Genomic DNA, 19,354 nt, shown 5'->3' on the forward strand with positions numbered 1-19,354 from the left:
AGTCACAAAAAGTCATAGTATAGTATGTCAAAAAGCCATTATAAAGGATGTCGAAAAGAGTCATAGTATAGTATGTCGTAAAGGATCATAAAAGAGTCATAGTATAGTATGTTGAAAAAAAGTCGTAGTATAGTATGTCGGAAAAAATATTACAATATGTTGAAAAGGATCATAAAAGAGTCATAGTATAGTATGTTGAAAAAAGTCATAGCATAGTATGTCGGAAAAAAATTATAAAAAGTCACAGTAAAATATTTTGGAAAAAAAATTATAGGATGTCAAAATGAGTCATAGTATGTTGACAAAAAGTCATAAAAAAGTCATAATATAATTTGTATAAAAACATCATAGATCATAATATCATAATCATATATAAAAAGAAGTATGTCGAAAAAGACATCATATAGGATGTCGAAAAGAGTCATAGTATAGTATGTCGAAAAAAAAATAAGTCATATTACGTCGAAAAAAAATTACAGTATATTGAAAAAGATCATAAAAGAGTCATAGTATAGTATGTCGAAAAAGACAATATATAGGATGTCGAAAAGAGTCATAGTTTAGTATGTCCAAAAAAAACCACAAAAGTCATAGTATAGTATGTCTAAACAAAATTATAGTATGTCGAAAAGGATCATAACAGAGTCATAGTATAGTATGTCAAAAAGCCATAAAGTCATAGAGTAGTATGTCAAAAAGCCATGAAAAAGTCATAGTGTAGTATGTGGAAAAAAGTCAAAAGAATCATAGTATAGTATGTTGAAAAAGTCATAGAATAGTATGTGGAAAAAAGTCACAAAAAGTCATAGTATAGTATGTCAAAAAGCCATTATATAGGATGTCGAAAAGAGTCATAGTATAGTATGTCGAAAAGGATCATAAAAGAGTCATAGTATAGTATGTTGAAAAAAAGTCATAGTATTGTATGTCGGAAAAAATATTACAGTATGTTGAAAAGGATCATAAAAGAGTCATAGTATAGTATGTTGAAAAAAAGTCATAGCATAGTATGTTGGAAAAAAATTATAAAAAGTCACAGTAAAATATTTTGGAAAAAAAATTATAGGATGTCAAAATGAGTCATAGTATGTTGACAAAAAGTCATAAAAAAGCCATAATATAATTTGTAAAAAAATATCATAGATCATAATCATATATGAAAAGAAGTATGTCGAAAAAGTATGTCGAAAAAGACATCATATAGGATGTCGAAAAGAGTCATAGTATAGTATGTTGAAAAAAAACATAAAAAGTCATATTACGTCGAAAACAAATTACAGTATGTTGAAAAAAATCATAAAAGAGTCATAGTATAGTATGTTGAAAAAAAGTCATAGTATAGTATGTCAAAAAACTAACATAAAAAGTCACAGTTAAATATTTTGGGAAAAAAATTATAGGATGTCAAAAAAAGTCATGCTATATTACTGTATGTTGAAAAAAAGTCACAGTATAGTATGTCGAAAAAGCCATAGTATGTGGAAAAAAGTCACAAAAAGTCATAGTATAGTATGTCAAAAAGCCATAAAACAGTCATAGTATAGTATGTGGATAAAAGTCACAAGAAGTCATAGTATAGTATGTCAAAAAGCCATTATATATTATGTCGAAAAGGATCATAAAAGAGTCATAATATAGTATGTTGAAGAAAAGTCATAGTATAGTATGTCGAAAAAAACATTATAGTATGTCGAAAAGGATCATAAAAGAGTCATAGTATAGTATGTTGAAAAAAAGTCATATAAAAAGTCAAAGTATAGTATATAAAAAAAAAACATAAAAAGTCACAATAAATTATTTTGGACAAAAAATTATAGGATGTCAAAAAAGAGCCATAGTATAATTTGACAAAAAACATAAAAAGTCATAGTACGTCAAAAAAAAATTACAGTATGTTGAAAAGGATCATAAAAGAGTCATAGTATAGTATGTTGAAAAAAAGTCATAGTATAGTGTTTCAAAAAGCCATAAAAAGTCATAGTTTAGTATGTCAAAAAAAGTCATAGTATAGTGTTTCAAAAAGCCATAAAAAGTCACAGTAAAATATTTTGGGGAAAAAATTATAGGATGTCAAAAAAAGTCATGCCATTGTACTGTATTTTGAAAAAAAGTCACAGTATAGTATGTCGAAAAAGCCATTATATAGTATGTTGAAAAGAGTCATAGTATAGTATGTGGAAAAAGGTTACAAAAAGTGATAGTATAGTATGTCAAAAAGCCATAAAAAAGTCATAGTATAGTATGTCAAAAAGCCATAAAAAAGTCATAGTATAGAATGTCAAAATCCCATTATATAGGATGTCGAAAAGAGTCATAATATAGTATGTCAAAAAGGATCATAAAAGAGTCATAGTATAGTATGTTGAAAAAAAAATTATAGTATGTTGAAAAGGATCATAAAAGAGTCATAGTATAGTATGTTGAAAAAAAGTCATAAAAAAGTCAAAGTATAGTATATAAAAAAAAAACATAAAAAGTCACAATAAATTATTTTGGACAAAAAATTATAGGATGTCAAAAAAGAGCCATAGTATAATTTGACAAAAAACATAAAAAGTCATAGTACGTCGAAAGAAAATTACAGTATGTTGAAAAGGATCATAAAAGAGTCATAGTATAGTATGTTGAAAAACAGTCATGGTAAAGTATGTCGGGAAAAAAATTATAGTATGTCAAAAAGGATCATAAAAGAGTCATAGTATAGTATGTTGAAAAAAGGTCATAGTATAGTGTTTCAAAAAGCCATAAAAAGTCATAGTATAGTATGTCAAAATCCCATTATATAGGATGTCGAAAAGAGTCATAATATAGTATGTCAAAAAGGATCATTAAAGAGTCATAGTATGTATGTTGAAAAAAAAATTATAGTATGTTGAAAAGGATCATAAAAGAGTCATAGTATAGTATGTTGAAAAAAAGTCATAAAAAAGTCAAAGTATAGTATATAAAAAAAAACATAAAAAGTCACAATAAATTATTTTGGACAAAAAATTATAGGATGTCAAAAAAGAGCCATAGTATAATTTGACAAAAAACATAAAAAGTCATAGTACGTTGAAAAAAAATTACAGTATGTTGAAAAGGATCATAAAAGAGTCATAGTATAGTATGTTGAAAAAAAGTCATGGTAAAGTATGTCGGAAAAAAAATTATAGTATGTCAAAAAGGATCATAAAAGAGTCATAGTATAGTATGTTGAAAAAAGGTCATAGTATAGTATGTCGAAAAAGCCATAAAAAGTCATAGTATAGTATGTCAAAAAAAAAAACTTAAAAAGTCACAGTAAAATGTTTTGGGAAAAAAATTATAGGATGTCAAAAACAGTCATGCTATAGTACTGTATTTTGAAAAAAAGTCACAGTATAGTATGTCGAAAAAGCCATAATATAGTATGTTGAAAAAAGTCATAGTATAGTATTTGGAAAAAAGTCATAGTATAGTATGTCAAAAAGCCATAAAAAAGTCATAGAGTAGTATTTCAAAAAGCCATAAAAAAGTAATAGTATAGTATGTCGAAAATGTCATAATATAGTATCTGGAAAAAAGTCACAAAAAGTCATAGTATAGTATGTCAAAAAGCCATTATATAGGATGTCGAAAAGAGTCATAGCATAGTATGTTGAAAAAAAGTCATAGTATAGTATGTTGGAAAAAATATATAGTACGTCGAAAAGGATCATAAAAGAGTCATAGTATAGTCTGTTGAAAAAAAGTCATAAAAAAGTCATAGTATAGTATGTCGAAAAAAATAAATAAAAAGTCACACTAAAATATTTTGAAAAAAAAAATTATAGGATGTCAAAAAGAGTCATAGTATAGTATGTTGACAAAAAGTCATAAAAAAGTCATAATATAATTTGTAGAAAAAAACATATATCATAATATCCTAATCAACATCAATCAAACATATAAAAAAAAGTATGTTGAAAAATACATCATATAGGATGTCGAAAAAAATAAAAAGTCATAGTACTTCAAAAAAAAATTACAGTATGTTGAAAAGGATCAAAAGAGTCATAGTATAGTATGTTTTAAAAAAGTAATAAAAAAGTCATAGTATAGTGTTTCAAAAAGCCATAAAAAGTTATAGTATAGTATGTCAAAAAGCCATGAAAATGTCATAGTATACTATGTTGAAAAATACATTATATAGGATGTCGAAAAGAGTCATAGTATAGTATGTCGAAAAATAACATAAAAAGTCATAGTATGTTGACATTTTTTTTATAGTATGTCGAAAAAGGATCATAAAAAAGTCATAGTATAGTATGTTGAAAAAAATCATAAAAAAATCATAGTATAGTATGTTGACAAAAAGTCATAATCTAATTTGTAGAAAAACGGCATATATCATAATATCATAATCGTATATCATAATGTTGAAAAAAAACTTAGTATGTTGAAAAGGATCACCAAAAAGTCATAGTATAGTATGTTGAAAAAAAGTCATAAAAAAATCATAGTATAGTATGTTAAAAAAAAGTCATAATCTAATTTGTAGAAAAATATCATATATCATAATATCATAATATCAAAAACATACATGAGTTAAAGTTCATGAAGACAGTAAGTACAACCCTTTCAAACCATTTGCTGCATTGTGCATAGACCCTTTTTCTGCCGCCAACCTAGCAAAAGTGGATTTGGACACACCCTAAATGCACCTATGCTATGCGCTTAGATCATTAAAATAGGGCCCCAAATGTCAGATGATGATGACATGTATAGGCAGCGCCACATGTTATATGTTCAAGCAAACATGCTCGCCAGGAAGTTCTCATGGTGTTCTGATTCTGTCAAGATAAACCTCATTAGAGCTTATTGTACTGCTTTTTACATGGCCACCTTGTGGGCCAAGTTTAGTGGCCTCACGGCATAAGGCACAGATTTTGAACCCACGTGGTACAGAATGTTGAAAAATGTCAATAATCATAAAAGGAATTAAAAATGTAATATTCTTGTATGTCGGAAAAACTCATAGTATAGTTTGTCAAATTAATGTCATTGTATAGTATGGCAAAACATTTATAATATTGTATGTCGAAAAAAATCAATAGAGGATATAAACATTAGAAGTACCTTGGCCTCCTCTCGTCTCATGCCTCTGTATGGTTGCCGTGGTGCAGTCGATCTCTCTCTTGACAGCATTGACCTCCTCAGTGAGCTGTCGAAGAAGACTGCGGCGTTCCAGCAGAACAGCTTTGTTCTCCTTAAGGATGCGGTTGATCTTGCTGCCTCGTCCCACTTTAAATTCCTCAAAGGCTTCTGCTTTGGATGGAGTAGAGCTGGGCAGAGAAAGCAAACACTTCAGTTGCAATGGTAAATGGTAAAAAAAATCCCTGCACATTCCTTTATTAGAAATACCACTGATATCTGAGCTAACCATTTATTAGAAAATACTATATTCATATAATACAGTACACATGCTCAGGGTTAAAGGGTTCATTGCCAGGCAGTTGTGATTCCTGCGTGTCCTGGCTCTCTGTGATTTCTTCTTGTGACTCCTGTTCCCTCACAGGCATCTGGACAGAATTCAGTTTTGATTTGGAGACGCTCTCCAAACGCTTCCTTGAAACTGGACTCCCCTCTCCCTGTCTCTTGCTTTGGCTGGAAAATCCCAATGAGTGTGAGATTAGTAAAAAACAAACTAGTGTGTTTAACTTAGTCTAATCCTCTAGTCTGTTTGTTCTCATGCTCAAAAGTTTGTAATTACAGTTGCAATAATGGGGGATGGAAACAAGAGGTATAATTTTGCCTGTGACTGTTAGCTGTGGGAACACAGAGGTTCACCTACCTCTGTTTGTCCCTAGGCATTTTAGTGTTGGCTTTGGTCGAACTTGGGCGAAGTGCCTCCACATCCACAGTGGTGTCTCTGGTATTCCCCTTCTAAAATAGATTACAAATCAACATCTGATCAAAGCTCAATCACAAACAGCCTGTCAGTGATAGAATAGGCAAATTATGACAAATTACAACTACTAATTTCCATGAGATGCTCCAAACAGTTAATCAGATGTTGACTGACCTTTCTAGCAGTTGTGTTAGCACTTTGGTCTTTCTCCATCAAGTTGAAGGTCTGGCAGAGCTCTGCCTTCACCCTCTGTTCCTGTTCCCTGCTCACATAAATACATAAACATGGTGAATCACTTACCATTAACAAATAAAGCCGAAACAGAAACAGTGCATTTTGAAGTTGTAGATTTCAAAAGGTAGTTGATACTCACTGCACAGCAAGCTTGAACTGGGCAAACACTGCTTGGACCTGGATGATACTTGTGATCTGTAATTAGATGTCATGCAGAGAGAAATTAAATCCTTCAAAAAACAATTCTAAGCCAAAATTTGGTGTGACAAAAAAATTAATATTCTCACACTGATTTCCTCCAGGCTTCCCTGTAGGTACCTCTGAACCTGGTTGTGGATCTCAGCCATCTGGGCTTCAGACAATGACTCATACTTAATTCTCGGATGGTTAACCTGGTAAAGGATGAATGATAGGCATTTAACTTCTAATATGAACCAGCTGAAATGTGTTTTGGATTCTAATGTGATAAAATTAACATTTGGAAGCATTGTCTGGTACTTAAACATAACATGTGAGTTACATACTGTAATACAGGTCAAATTTCAGTAAGTATACAGTATTTGTCATGGCTATTTAGTTTAGGTAACTTCTGCTGTCTGTTATTCAGCCCGACTGCGCCACTCTGCTGCTGCTGCTGTGTCACATTTTCCTGCGAGCACTACTCACCAATGTGTTGTAGAAGGACAGTTCCTCTTTCAGCATGTGTATATCCTTCTGAAGTTTCTTGATCTGAGCCTAATCACAATAAACATGAGATCATCACTCACAAGAGCAGAGCACAATGCAGACTGTAAGACATATTTGTAACCGTGCATTACCTCCCTGAGTCTTTTTTGTGTCACATTATGTGGTATGTGCAATTTCATGTGAACTCACTGCTGGATCGATGTGTTCATTAACAGCAGGGTTTGTCCGGATGCACATCATTCTGCTGGCAAAACGCAAAGTAGAGAGCTGCAAAAAATAGTAATTATGATCATCGTCCCGGAATGACATCACATGCAGTAAGAGACTGATTTTTTGTATTATTTCATATGGTCCACTGCTTACTGTTTCTTCTATCTGTGCAGCCTCACCATAGATGTTGGCCACAAGCACAGTGTTGCAGTTCCCTCCTGCAGAAACATGCAAATGCATTATGTTTTACAATTATTACAAAAAAAGGTAGGCTACCACTTAAAGCTTTACTGCACAACTTTTTCATATTAATAAACGTCCATTTCATTCAAGCCATTGCCAAATGAGTTGATACAAAGCTATATATATATATATATATATATATATATATATATATATAAAAATTCATCATGGGAAAGACAGAAACTACGCACTATAGCTTTTTAAACTACCAAATTTCCGTCACCAGCATCAGTCATACTGCGTGCAGTCTCACCCAGTGAGTCCTTGAGGGCATGAGTGAGTTTACTCTGTCTGAACGGAACATGGTCTCTGCGGCGATCTGCCAGGGCCAGAATGGCCTGTTCCAGGAAAGACAACGACTTGTTGATATACGTGGCTTCTTTAAACATCTGACCCTCTGACTGGAAGGAGAAGGTCGAATGAAGTGGGGAAATATATAAAGTTACATGACAAATCTTTTTTCACTTTGTCTAGATGATCAAAAAGACTAATTATATAACCGGGCAAATATAAAATAGAATGGGTGATTCTAACATGCCATCTGGACATTACCTTATTCAAAGGATCTAACATGTAAAAGTGTTAAGGGTCACATTATACAAAATGCAATTTTTGTATGGCTTTTGAACATAACTATGTGTATGTATGGAGTCAGACATTCTCAAACTCACCCCGGTCTTTCCCAGCCTCTCAGACCCGGCCAAATCCACCAGATTTAGCTTGGAAGTGACATACTTGGCAACAGACAAAGTCCGTGAGCGAGACTGTAATCAAGAACATTTCTTCCTAATTAAAATCACATTCAGGAAAAGGCATGTAACTACAGTAAACAATACTGTAAACTATTAAAGATAAATGGACTCATACCTCTATATGCAGAGTGAAGATACAGTGGGACCTGGAAGAGTTTCTGTTCAAGGGATGAGATCCAATAATGCGATTCATCTCACCCTGAGTAAAAAAAAAACAGCTTTATCAAGGTTATATTTTAAATGTATTAATCCATTAAATCCTGGAACTTTATTAATTTAAGGCACACTTAAGTACCTCTTTAATAATGACTTCATTTACTTTTTTGTCGTGAATTATTCTTTCAACAGGACAGTCTTTTTTTACAGTTAACATCAGACCTCAAACAGCAGGTAGAGAGCCTCCTCCACACTGTGGACAGGGTGAAGAGACAGACCCCTGATGAACACCCCTCTGCCCGGCTCCTCCACTACCACCATTGCACGAGAAGAGAGTTGTGGTGAACCTTGTACCGATGACAGCAAGTCTACCAGTGTCTCATTGTAGATCTCCAGGTAGGACAGGTGCACAGAGACGGCATGCTCAGTCTTTTTGTCCACCTCCTGAAACACCTAGAAACCATTTAAAGATAGAAAAATAAACATATTTAATTAAGTGCAGCAGCCAGGGTGATAAACATTTTCACATGATGCGATTACCTCCTGAAGGGCCCGAGGAATGATGCCTCTATGCTTGTATGATTCAGTGGATCCTGTCATGGTGTAAGTTTTTCCTGCACCTGTCTGCCCAAAACACATTAAAGTACCTGAAAAACACACAACAAAAGACAATAGATTATAAAATAATTTCTCGGAAGATAAATCACAAGGGAATGTGGGCCCTTGGACTGGTTGTGATAGAGTCACAAGAAAAAAGAAAAAAAACTCAAACCTACAGTGTGTTGACAATACGTTTTGCTTATATGGTATTAAAACTCAACTACACACACCACACAGTTTTAAGTAGATAAAAAGATTTACCATTATAGCCTTCCAGTGCTCCCAGTACCACCCGCCTACACACTCTGGTGTACAACTCCTCCTGGGATACATCCTGCAGGATGCCTGCCAGCCGGAATGACCAGGAACTAAGCTGACTTTTCCTGGAGTCCAGGGGCTTTGTTAAGTCTTTTCTATGATGGATGTTCACTGTCTGGGAGACAAGAAACAAAAAGAAGTTTTAGGTAAAACATTACACTACCAAACACAGGAATTATTTTAAAGCATTGAAATGCATTGAAATAATGCCACAAGATTTCCACTGTGCTGTGTGTTCCAGGACTGAAATATTGCATCTGAAATGTGATGCAATTTTTATTCTAAGTAACTTTAGACATGTTGTCTTGTCAGAAAAACAAAAGCACATGTCTAAGCAATGGCTCCATTACTCTTTTTAATTGTCCCAGAGAGCAGAGCAATCATGCATAATATCATGGCCCTGGAAATAGACACTACTGCAGCCATCACCAAGTCGAAAGAAAGTTTGTGGAGGTTAATCTTTCAACTTCAAAATTAACTTGAAACGTGTTGTACCATGTCCTAACTAAATGTCTAATTATAGCGTCTCAGTAACTATGGTTTTAATGTACCATAGTTTTTTTTTAAACACATTTCTTTTAGGCTGGCATTTTTTAAGGACCCGATGTTATGTGTCTGTACGTGTAGCTATGGTATGTTCATGTGCATGTGTAGCTAAGCACGCGGACAGAGCATGTGAGTATGCATTATGCCATGTATTAACATTGACAATTAACATTAATTGGATAGATTACAATATGTATTGTTGTCTTGTTCATTTGTATGTTGTCTGAAAGTGGTTTTATTGTGCACTCATAACTGCAGATCAAGTTTCCTATTTGGGATAATAAAGTGACTAAAAATTAACAAACACTTAGCGTTATGTAACGCCAGCTATTTACAAAAAAAAGTGTTTACTATTTTATATTGGATATTGGCCCAACCTAGCTAGTAACGTTAGACTAGAAAAACATAGACCGTAAATATTAAACAAGAGATGTACCTGTCCGTCAGGAAGACATTCAATGAGGTCTTGAGAGAAGTGTGCCGTTGGTCTGATTCGGACAAACACCCCGACTCCACTGCTGTGAGCCTTCATACCAACTCTGTCAGAGACACGACGACAACGCAACAAAACTCAAGCCAGCAGACTCTCAACCTGTTCTACTCTACAAATTTGCTAACTTAAGCTACTAAACTATTTAACGAGAGGTTTCAGGTGAGAATAACGTTAAGTAATTTCAGCTCACTTTATCCGCTCCAGTCCATCTTTTGTTAACCAGTCTGTGGTCGTCATGGCAACGACTGCGCGCGCGCAGTATGAATGACCTCGAGCCTGAATATGAAATAAATGAATAAATATCAGACACTCATATTTAAATAAACAAAACTTACACAAACTATGAATAAACTGATTCTTAAACACGCCAATTAGTTATTCATTTCGTTAGTCATATTACTTGATGAAACATCCTCTAAAAAGGCATATATATATTTTTTATTCCAACTTGTGATTAATCATCCATAAGAGACACTTTTTTATTTGATCAACTAACGTTACACAACTACAACTGCATTTCATAGTGCATTCTTTGTTGTATACTGACAACAGAGCTAAACATTCATTATGCATTTAAGACTTAATACCACACAGACTTCATTTATTGACTTAATACCATAGACTACTTAACACACTTATTTATTACTTTTTGGGATTAATCAATGCAATTTGAAAAGCAGAAGTAAAAATTAAGGAGCCTAAATAAGGAAAAATGAATCAAATAAATGAGGCCATTAAAAAGGTTATTTTCAATTTTCGGTCTTTAAATTAAGAACAGTGATTCTCTTAATTGTCAAAATGTCCTATTTCCTTGCTAACAAAAAAATCATATTTACATTAAATGGTAATAAAAAAAAATGCCTTGTGTACATTCTTTCATCTGCATTCCCCTCCTAATAAAATATTTCTGAAGTCATTTCTCAAAGTATTTTAAATCCTACACTGTTTGCTAGGTTGCACTCTCCCTCACTGCTTTTGTTGACACATTGCTAGCGCATTAACCTCACCAACGTGCGCATGCATTTGCACCATCTGAAGGGAGACAAACTGGAGAGAGAGAGAATAAATACTCCTCTTTGTACCTTTAGATTTTGTCCTGGCTTTACAATTAAAGCTAAGGCATTCATTTTTAGCCACTAGGAGGAGAACAACATCAAAATAAGCACTAAAAACCACCAGCTAAATTGTTTCTAAAGTGAAGGAAATGGGCTTCTTGCACATCAAGAAGGCAGAAACAGAAAAAGATTAACATTTACCTAGTCTCGCATAGCCAGACCTTGCTCCACAGCACTGCAGAGGAATGTCTGGCTAGTCCGTTCCACATTCCTGGATAGTAGAAAAACATGCTTTGGTTTATTGGGATTTCTTTAAACCAATTACAATCGTCTTGGACAGCGCTAAGACGTAGCAACGGTGCCGCTGCAAAATAGGAAGTTGTTTTTTGAACGTGTAAGTTCAAAAGTTGTTTTAGTCGTGCAATAGAAAACTCAGATTCAACACATAGTCTAGCTAGCTGTCTCAATTTACACTGCAGAGATCTGTGGAGCAGTTAACCATAGTCCTCATAAATTGACCTGGATTTTAGAATGTCAACACAAAGGAAATGGAAGATGAAGGACATCCTGTCGAAAATCAGGGAGATCCGGTGGAACTTCTGGCAGCACAGGAACAATCCCATAAACGAAACTTTCTCTACATAGACTAGCATCAACCTGATTTGGGATTTGAAATACCTTAAGCTTCAGCTTAGAGATGCTTACTGTACCTGTCATGGAGTAACTCTGTAACACACATTACAGTTGTTCTCCCCCAAAACTCCAACCACTGACCAGGACACTGTAAAGCAGATTTATGTGCAAATAGGAGGCTAATCTATGTTCAAGATAAGAGGGCTCACACTGCTTTGTTTGCATTCATGCTCGCAGCCTCCACTGTAAACAGGACGAGACTGGTGACTTTCCTCAAATTTACTGATCTGAAAAGATCACTATTAAAGATAACAAACTTTTAACAACAATTCTGTAGTTTCTTTATTCTCTTTCTGTAAATGATAGGGGCGGAGGAAAAAAATGATAAAGCATAGAATCGCAATGTTTTCCGTCGCAATACTGTATTGATACACAGGCGCCAAGAATTGCTCTTTTAATATATATGTGTTGGTCAGTTGGCCTGCTTGACAATCCCATTTTGCAGCAATATAATTGAGTTATCTTTTTAGATAAAACAGATGTTGACAAAGTTTCCTTTTGGGGACATAACTTGAAATTGGGAAAAATTAGAAGTTGAAAAAAGGTAATAAATTGCAATATAACACAGAATATTGCAATATGTTTAAAATCGCAATAATATTGTATCGTGACATAAGTATTGTGATGATATCGTATTGGGAGATGTCTGGTGATTCCCACCCCTAGTAAATGAATGATAATTTGCTAAAAAAGTTCTTTACTCACTTTGCAATATGAAATGGGTTAATTTATTGATTATGTAGCTGCCTTGTTTGGAATTCAATGTCAATGTCCTTACTTTCGAAACACTGTAATGTCCTTGGATTAAGGTTTCAAATTTCAATTCCAGTTGTCAAATGGTGGTAGAATACCGCTTGGAAATGACCACAGGTATGACACAACATCCAACTCAACGGTGGGTAGTGTGGGAGAAAGTCAATTCACTGTTTTTTGTGAGATGAGAGAAGTCAAAGAATGGAGAGTGTCAACTATTCTTGGTAATAAATTGCTGTTAACGAAAGAACAAGTTGGACTTTGATATTTAGCTAGTGAAGCAAAAATCACTTTAGCATACACAAACTGTAACAAACTCCACCTACTGACATGGGCAGTATAAAGCAGGTGAATGTGCAGATAGGAGGCAGATCTATGTTCAAGATGAGAGGGGTCACAATCTTCTGTTTGTTGGGATTAGGTTTCACGGCATCGACTCAATCAATGGTAAAACTGGTGACTTTCCCCAGATTTTCTTATCTCAAAATTAATATTACAACTTGAACTTTAATGTATTCTTGCAGCATTACCAAACATGGTTTGTTAGGTTTGGAAATGATAGTCTACTATACATGTAAACTATTGTTTCAATTAATCAAAAATACTTAAAATTTTTATTTCTGGAGTTTATTTTTAAGATTTTATTTTGTGGCTTTCCGCCTTAACATGATAGGAGAGCTAGGTGAGAGGGGGAAGAGTTGAAGGAAATGGTCACAGGTCAGATTTGAAACCTTTCAGTATATGCGCGCCTGCTCTACTCACTTATCCAACCCAGCCACGTTTCCGGAGTTTAATTTTGATGCAATAGCCTAAATGTTGCGTGAATATTACTATGCAGGCCACAAATGTATGTAAGCAAAGATTTGAATATTACAAGCAAATTCATTGTTAATTGTAATCACTGCTGCATAGTTAAAGTTCAACTGAACTTAATACTGAACTTTAAACATCACTTACAATTTACAACAATGGAACATATTAATAAATGAAGTGATGTTTAAATTTCATAATTGAGGTATTCGGTTCCATATAAATTGTAATTATAATGGCATTTAAATATTTATTGTGATACTACTTTGATGTAAAACAACTAAAAATACATGTTATTTTCATAGTTTTTTCAAGAATCAAACAAATCAGTAGAGACTAAAGCAAGTATTATTCTGCTGCCACTTATATTGATTATTTAGCACTTTATTTTGCAACAAACTGTCAAATGCATACTAAGCAAATGCTATATTGACCTTGTACCAAATCATTCTAAAATACATTTTCAGCTGGACAGAGGGGTTTTATTGCCGATGGAAAATGAGAATGGGACTAACACAACAACCAACTCATCCCTGGTAGGTAGACTTTAAAGGAGAAAGTGATTTTAACGTGGTACAAGAGGTTTTTGGAGGTCAAAAGATGGAGTGTCAAATGTTTTTGGGAACAGGGTTGTTTGCTTTGGAGATCAATGGCAGCTTTTTTCTAGACATGAGACATGCGTGAGCCCAAAGATTACCACTGATAACTTGGTTTAATAAATTTCACATTATCCAAACGTTTTCTTTTACTACAAAATGACTTGATTTTGTATCCAACCTGTTAGGCAAAGTTTTTCACTCTCTTTGGAATAATTTGACTATTACACAAATTTCACTTGGCAGGCCTGACTCCAATTATTAATTCTAAATTACACCAATGGTTAAAAATATATTTACATACAATGTAACATGTTGATTTATCCTACAGTCATTCGAATAACCCAAAGGCAGCATAGATTTGCCTTCTTTGTGTCACTGAATTAATGTAAATATGTATATACTTTTTATTGAGTGCAATGACTTTCTATTTCAGGTCCTAGAGGATCGCAGACAATATAATATAGTACAGGTACGTAGACTTTAATAAATTAAACATAAAGATTAAACATCTGACTGTTCTTTTTCCTAATATTCATTTTGATGTCTCACTAAGGGAAGCAAGCCTCGTTGCAACCCTCAGAAGCACTTTTCTCATTATATTAATCCTGATTGGCTGGTGAACGCATGTCCATCCCTACCTACTTCCGGTTACGTTACTGGTGCCCGTCAAGGGGGTAAGCCCCTCCACTCTAGGCGTAGCACGTATGGTGCCATTACAATGCTATGAAAGCCATTAGCATTCCATTGACTGACATTCATTTCAGAACGTGAGTTTGACACCACTGCTATAAAGTGTTAGTCCGCAATTGTCGTTTGATTATTACAAATAATAAAGCCAAATTATCATCTTAAAGTAAAAGATATACTGTCTCTTACGTCACAAACTTTTAACAGGTTAGTAAGTGGTCTTGAAGAGGATTCTTAACTTTTCTGTCTCTGTATTGACCGTCTCATTTGGACTTAGTCTTGACTAGGACTCACATTTGAACCTCTTTGGACTAGGTCTTGACTCTGTCTAGTCCTGGACTTGTCTTGGACTTAACAAAGGTGGACTTGACTTCAGCCCAGTTAGCTCTGGCCTCAGCTAAACGGGTTAGCAATATTCATTCACACTTTGGGCACTAGGTGTGCCCCAGGGGATGAGCAGATCACATTGGAACCCAACCTGGCCTTTTTGCCCAAGGTGATTGGTTCATGATTTCCTCTTTACCTGCCGGCTTTCACAGCTGGGCTGGTGAGCAGCGGGGGCATGCGTTATGTCCAGTTTGTGCTGTGCGCACTTACAAGGATAAGACAACTTTTCTCCGCTTTTACACTGTACTAAACACTGTACTATGTTAGAACAAATTCCAAAACCTGAATATAATTCGAACAGTAAAAACATTAAACTATTTGAATGCTGGAATTACTATTTGAATGTGATTTTTAAAATATAATTAGGTTGACTAACGTTTAACATGACTTTAAAATCAACATCCACTGAGCCAAAAGGCTTATGTTATCAATAGTTAGCTCGATCTGGTTTCCTAACTGCGTTGCAAGTTATAGGAGCTTAGCTGGAAGCTTCATGGAGACAGCTAAAGACTATGTTACCTGCTCTACAGCTGTCAGAGTTAGCTTTGACATATTATCTCAGTATAGCGACAATCTGCAAGAAAAAGCTTTTAAATCACTAAAACAGTAGTGGCAGCACCGATTGGCTTAGTTATCAATGCCGTTAGCATCGTTGCTAACACTATTGTTAGTTTTGCTTAGTTTATGGCAAATCGTTTCGGCTGTGCTTTCTAACATGATGTCATTGTGCTAACCAAGCAACGTTAGCCTATACAACAGAGGTGCTTCATTACCTGTGAGAGCAATACTTGTAAGAGTTCTCTATTTTATGTTTGTTGCAACAGAGAGCAACGAACCAGAAATGCTATGCGCCATGACGCAGATCCCCTTCAAGGCCGGGCTGATGTTGGAAGTCCTTCTAGTGGACAGAACATGTAACAACAACCACGTGCTTATGGTGGCATTGACAATGTATAAGCCTGAGAAGTGTAGTTCATATTTATAACAGGCTGCATATAGGCACTACATATCCAAATATTATTTGAATATAAAAAAGGGAATTCAAATGGTATTATAAAGGAAGACTGACACCTCTGGTAGACAGACACACGTTTACCAGCAAATCAGGATGGCTTAATGAAAGTGCTTCTGAGGACCGTAGTGAGGCTTGCTTCCCATAGTGAGACACCTCACTCATTCTAATCAAAGAACCAGGGTTATGAATATAACCTTAAAGGTGCAGTAGTTAAGACTTTCTGTCATTTTTTCTGAAACTGACCCTAGGTTCGAGTAGAACTATATGAAGCAGGTAATCAAAAAAGAAATCTGCCTCCTCTAGCACCACCTACAGCCTGTAGTGTGATTTGCAAAAATCCACCGGTCCCTGTTCAGATGCACCAATCCAGGCCGGGGGGTCTTTAACTGCGTGTCAATCACTGCTCATTCACATGCATTCATTCTCCCTTGTGGGAGAGGGGCTTAGACTGTTTGGGGTTTTAGGTGGAAAGGGAGGAGGGACTGAGAAGTTGCTGATGTTCAAATTTTGTGGCTAAGTCCTGGATCTTCACTATCCTACCTACAGCACCTTTGAGTATTTTTGGGAATGTGCAAGTTTAATAGCCTAAAATTAATTGGAGACAAACATAGAGACAGAAGTGTTAACATACAATTGTGAACTTTTTTAATTTTAATTATTATGTATCATACTTACATTATGGTAAAGTGCTGCTGATTATTTTTCCCACCAGTGGAATGGGACTCGAGAAGTAGTTGACAATACCGATGGGTTCCCACCACTTACTGATGGAGAGGATACCAAGGTAAGAAACTGTGTAGAACTTAAGGACAACAAAATAATAACTGTAGAGCATCTGTGTGTGTGTGTGTGTGTGTGTGTGTGTGTGTGTGTGTGTGTGTGTGTGTGTGTGTGTGTGTGTGTTAAAGAGGCTGTGGTAATTAACTATAAATAAGCTTTTTAGCTGAAATATCTTTTCTTTTTTTGAATCTTTTCCAGGAAAAAAACAGAAAATGAAAGATGACACGTCGGAGGGCTCAACTCATTAGATACAAATACATGTTAATCCCTGATGGAGAAGTACTGCCATCAAGATGTTAAAAGACCAGGCATATCATTATCCTGCTGCTGCTTCTTTTAATTAAATATTTTATCAAAACTATTTCAAATCTCCTTTTATTTCTAATTTGGTTATCTCAAGGTCAGTAAATGTTGTTGGGTTGATGTTAAAGAAATTAGTTCAATTTAAGTAATTTATTGTTCATCTAAAGAAAGGTTTGGTCGACTGAAATTCTAACTACTCTATTGAGTGGTTGATGGGGGGGCGGGGGGGGAAATCAGCATGTTATTTTTATATTAACTAAATTGCCCACAGTGCATTGACTGTACTGGTACAGTTGTGTAATGTTCGAAGACACACAATGCTACAAACACTGGTGCTGAGCCTCTAATCTGTGCTGAGCGCTGCACATTTGGAGGTTTTTTTTCTGTTGGCAGAGAAGTGAAGAATGTTCAACTTTGGGTAAAAAGCTGTGCACACCACTGTCACTTCTTACACAGCTGTCCATTCACATTCAAGGGACAGGGCAAATACTTGACTGATTTGATTTGACTGAGAGGACGATAAAAAGTACATTTTTGACAATCCTTTCCCGCATTTGGTAGCAAAATTATCATGGCCAATACCAAAGAGCTAGGGAGAGTCTTATTAGTCAGTTTTTTAAAGGGGTCATACGTTTATCAGAAAAGGTTTTAAAAAATTCAATTGAAAAGCCATCTGGCCCAGGGGCTTTATTATTCTGTAGGGATTCCATAGCATGGAGAACCTTTCTTTTGGATACATTGGCATTCAGGCAGTTATTATTGTCAGGGTCTAACTTTGGCAAGGATAATGAACTTAAAAATCTTTTTCTTTAGTGTTCTCAATCCCATGTTCTGTCTTATATAGTGTCCCATAGAATGATAGAAATTCACGATTCATTTCATGTAGATTAAAAAGGGATCTTCTATTGTCTGTGATAATAGAATGTGTAATTTTTTTCAGTTGTCCAAATTTGTACTAATGATAGCTGGTCCATGATAAATCTGCCTCAGCTTTATTGGTACAAAAGTTATTATATTGAATCCGTTTTAGAGACAAGGTATTAGGCACCATACTTTTAGCATGGGCGTGTTCAAATTCCAGGTCTCTAATTTTGTTTTCTAAATTTGCAAAGCTTTCTTTTTTTTCTCTGATCTTGTGAGAGCTATACAACAGGATCTGGCCTCTCATATACAGTGAGGAAAATAAGTATTTGAACACCCTGCTATTTTGCAAGTTCTCCCACTAATTGTTATCGTAGGTGCATGTCCACTGTGAGAGACACAATCTAAAAAAAAAATCCAGAAATCACAATGTGTGATTTTTTAACTATTTATTTGTATGATACAGCTGCAAATAAGTATTTGAACACCTGTTTATCAGCTCGAATTCTGACTCTTAAAGACGTGTTGGTCTGCCTTCAAAATGTCCACCTCCACTCTATTTATAATCCTAAATTAGATGCACCTGTTTGAGGTTGTTAGCTGCATAAAGACATCTGTCCACCCCATACAATCAGTAAGAATCCAACTACTAACACGGCCAAGACCAAAGCGCTGTCCAAAAACATCAGAGACAAAATTGTAAACCTCCATAAGGCTGGAAAGGGCTATGGGGAAATTGCCAAGCAGCTTGGTGAAAAAAGGTCCACTGTTGGAGCAATAATTAGAAAATGGAAGAAGCTAAACATGACTGTCAATCTCCCTCGGACTGGGGTTCCATGCAAGATCTCACCTCGTGGTATCTCAAGGATCCTAAGAAAGGTGAGAAATCAGCCCAGAACTACACGGAAAGAGCTGGTCAATGAACTGAAAAGAGCTGGGATCACCGTTTCCAAGGTTACTGCTGGTAATACACTAAGACGTCATGGTTTGTAATCATGCATGGCACGGAAGGTTCCCCTGCTTAAACCAGCACATGTCAAGCCCCGTCTTAAGTTTGCCAATGACCATTTGGATGATCCAGAGGAGTCATAGGAAAGTCATGTGGTCAGATGAAACCAAAATATAACTTTTTGGTAATAATTCCACTAACCGTGTTTGGAGGAAGAAGAATGATGAGTACCATCCCCAGAACACCATCCCTACTGTGAAGCACGGGGGTGGTAGCATCATGCTTTGGGGGTGTTTTTCTGCACATGGGACAGGGCTACTGCACTGTATTAAGGAGAGGATGATCGGGGCCATATATTGCAAGATTTTGGGG

At 35.2% G+C, this 19,354-nt stretch overlaps 1 protein-coding gene across 1 annotated transcript in view; it reads right to left on the bottom strand.

Moving 5' to 3' along the window:
* The window catches only part of kif9 (kinesin family member 9), a 14,682-nt gene extending 4,352 nt beyond the window's left edge, over positions 1-10,330 (bottom strand). The window contains exons 1-17 of the mRNA XM_034862543.1: positions 10,281-10,330; positions 10,034-10,136; positions 8,995-9,166; positions 8,674-8,780; positions 8,356-8,586; positions 8,093-8,176; positions 7,897-7,989; positions 7,479-7,626; positions 7,136-7,200; positions 6,962-7,039; positions 6,752-6,820; positions 6,373-6,477; positions 6,225-6,280; positions 6,026-6,113; positions 5,795-5,886; positions 5,428-5,607; positions 5,080-5,285 (exon numbers count right to left, since the gene is read on the bottom strand). Coding sequence (XP_034718434.1) covers positions 5,080-5,285; positions 5,428-5,607; positions 5,795-5,886; positions 6,026-6,113; positions 6,225-6,280; positions 6,373-6,477; positions 6,752-6,820; positions 6,962-7,039; positions 7,136-7,200; positions 7,479-7,626; positions 7,897-7,989; positions 8,093-8,176; positions 8,356-8,586; positions 8,674-8,780; positions 8,995-9,166; positions 10,034-10,136; positions 10,281-10,327 — 1,924 coding nt within the window. The 5' untranslated portion in view covers positions 10,328-10,330. The remainder of the gene's footprint in view (positions 1-5,079; positions 5,286-5,427; positions 5,608-5,794; positions 5,887-6,025; positions 6,114-6,224; positions 6,281-6,372; positions 6,478-6,751; positions 6,821-6,961; positions 7,040-7,135; positions 7,201-7,478; positions 7,627-7,896; positions 7,990-8,092; positions 8,177-8,355; positions 8,587-8,673; positions 8,781-8,994; positions 9,167-10,033; positions 10,137-10,280) is intronic.
* Positions 10,331-19,354: the final 9,024 nt, after the last annotated feature.

The sequence above is a fragment of the Etheostoma cragini genome, chromosome 22, assembly GCF_013103735.1.
Source record: "Etheostoma cragini isolate CJK2018 chromosome 22, CSU_Ecrag_1.0, whole genome shotgun sequence".
Classification (NCBI taxonomy): domain Eukaryota; kingdom Metazoa; phylum Chordata; class Actinopteri; order Perciformes; family Percidae; genus Etheostoma; species Etheostoma cragini.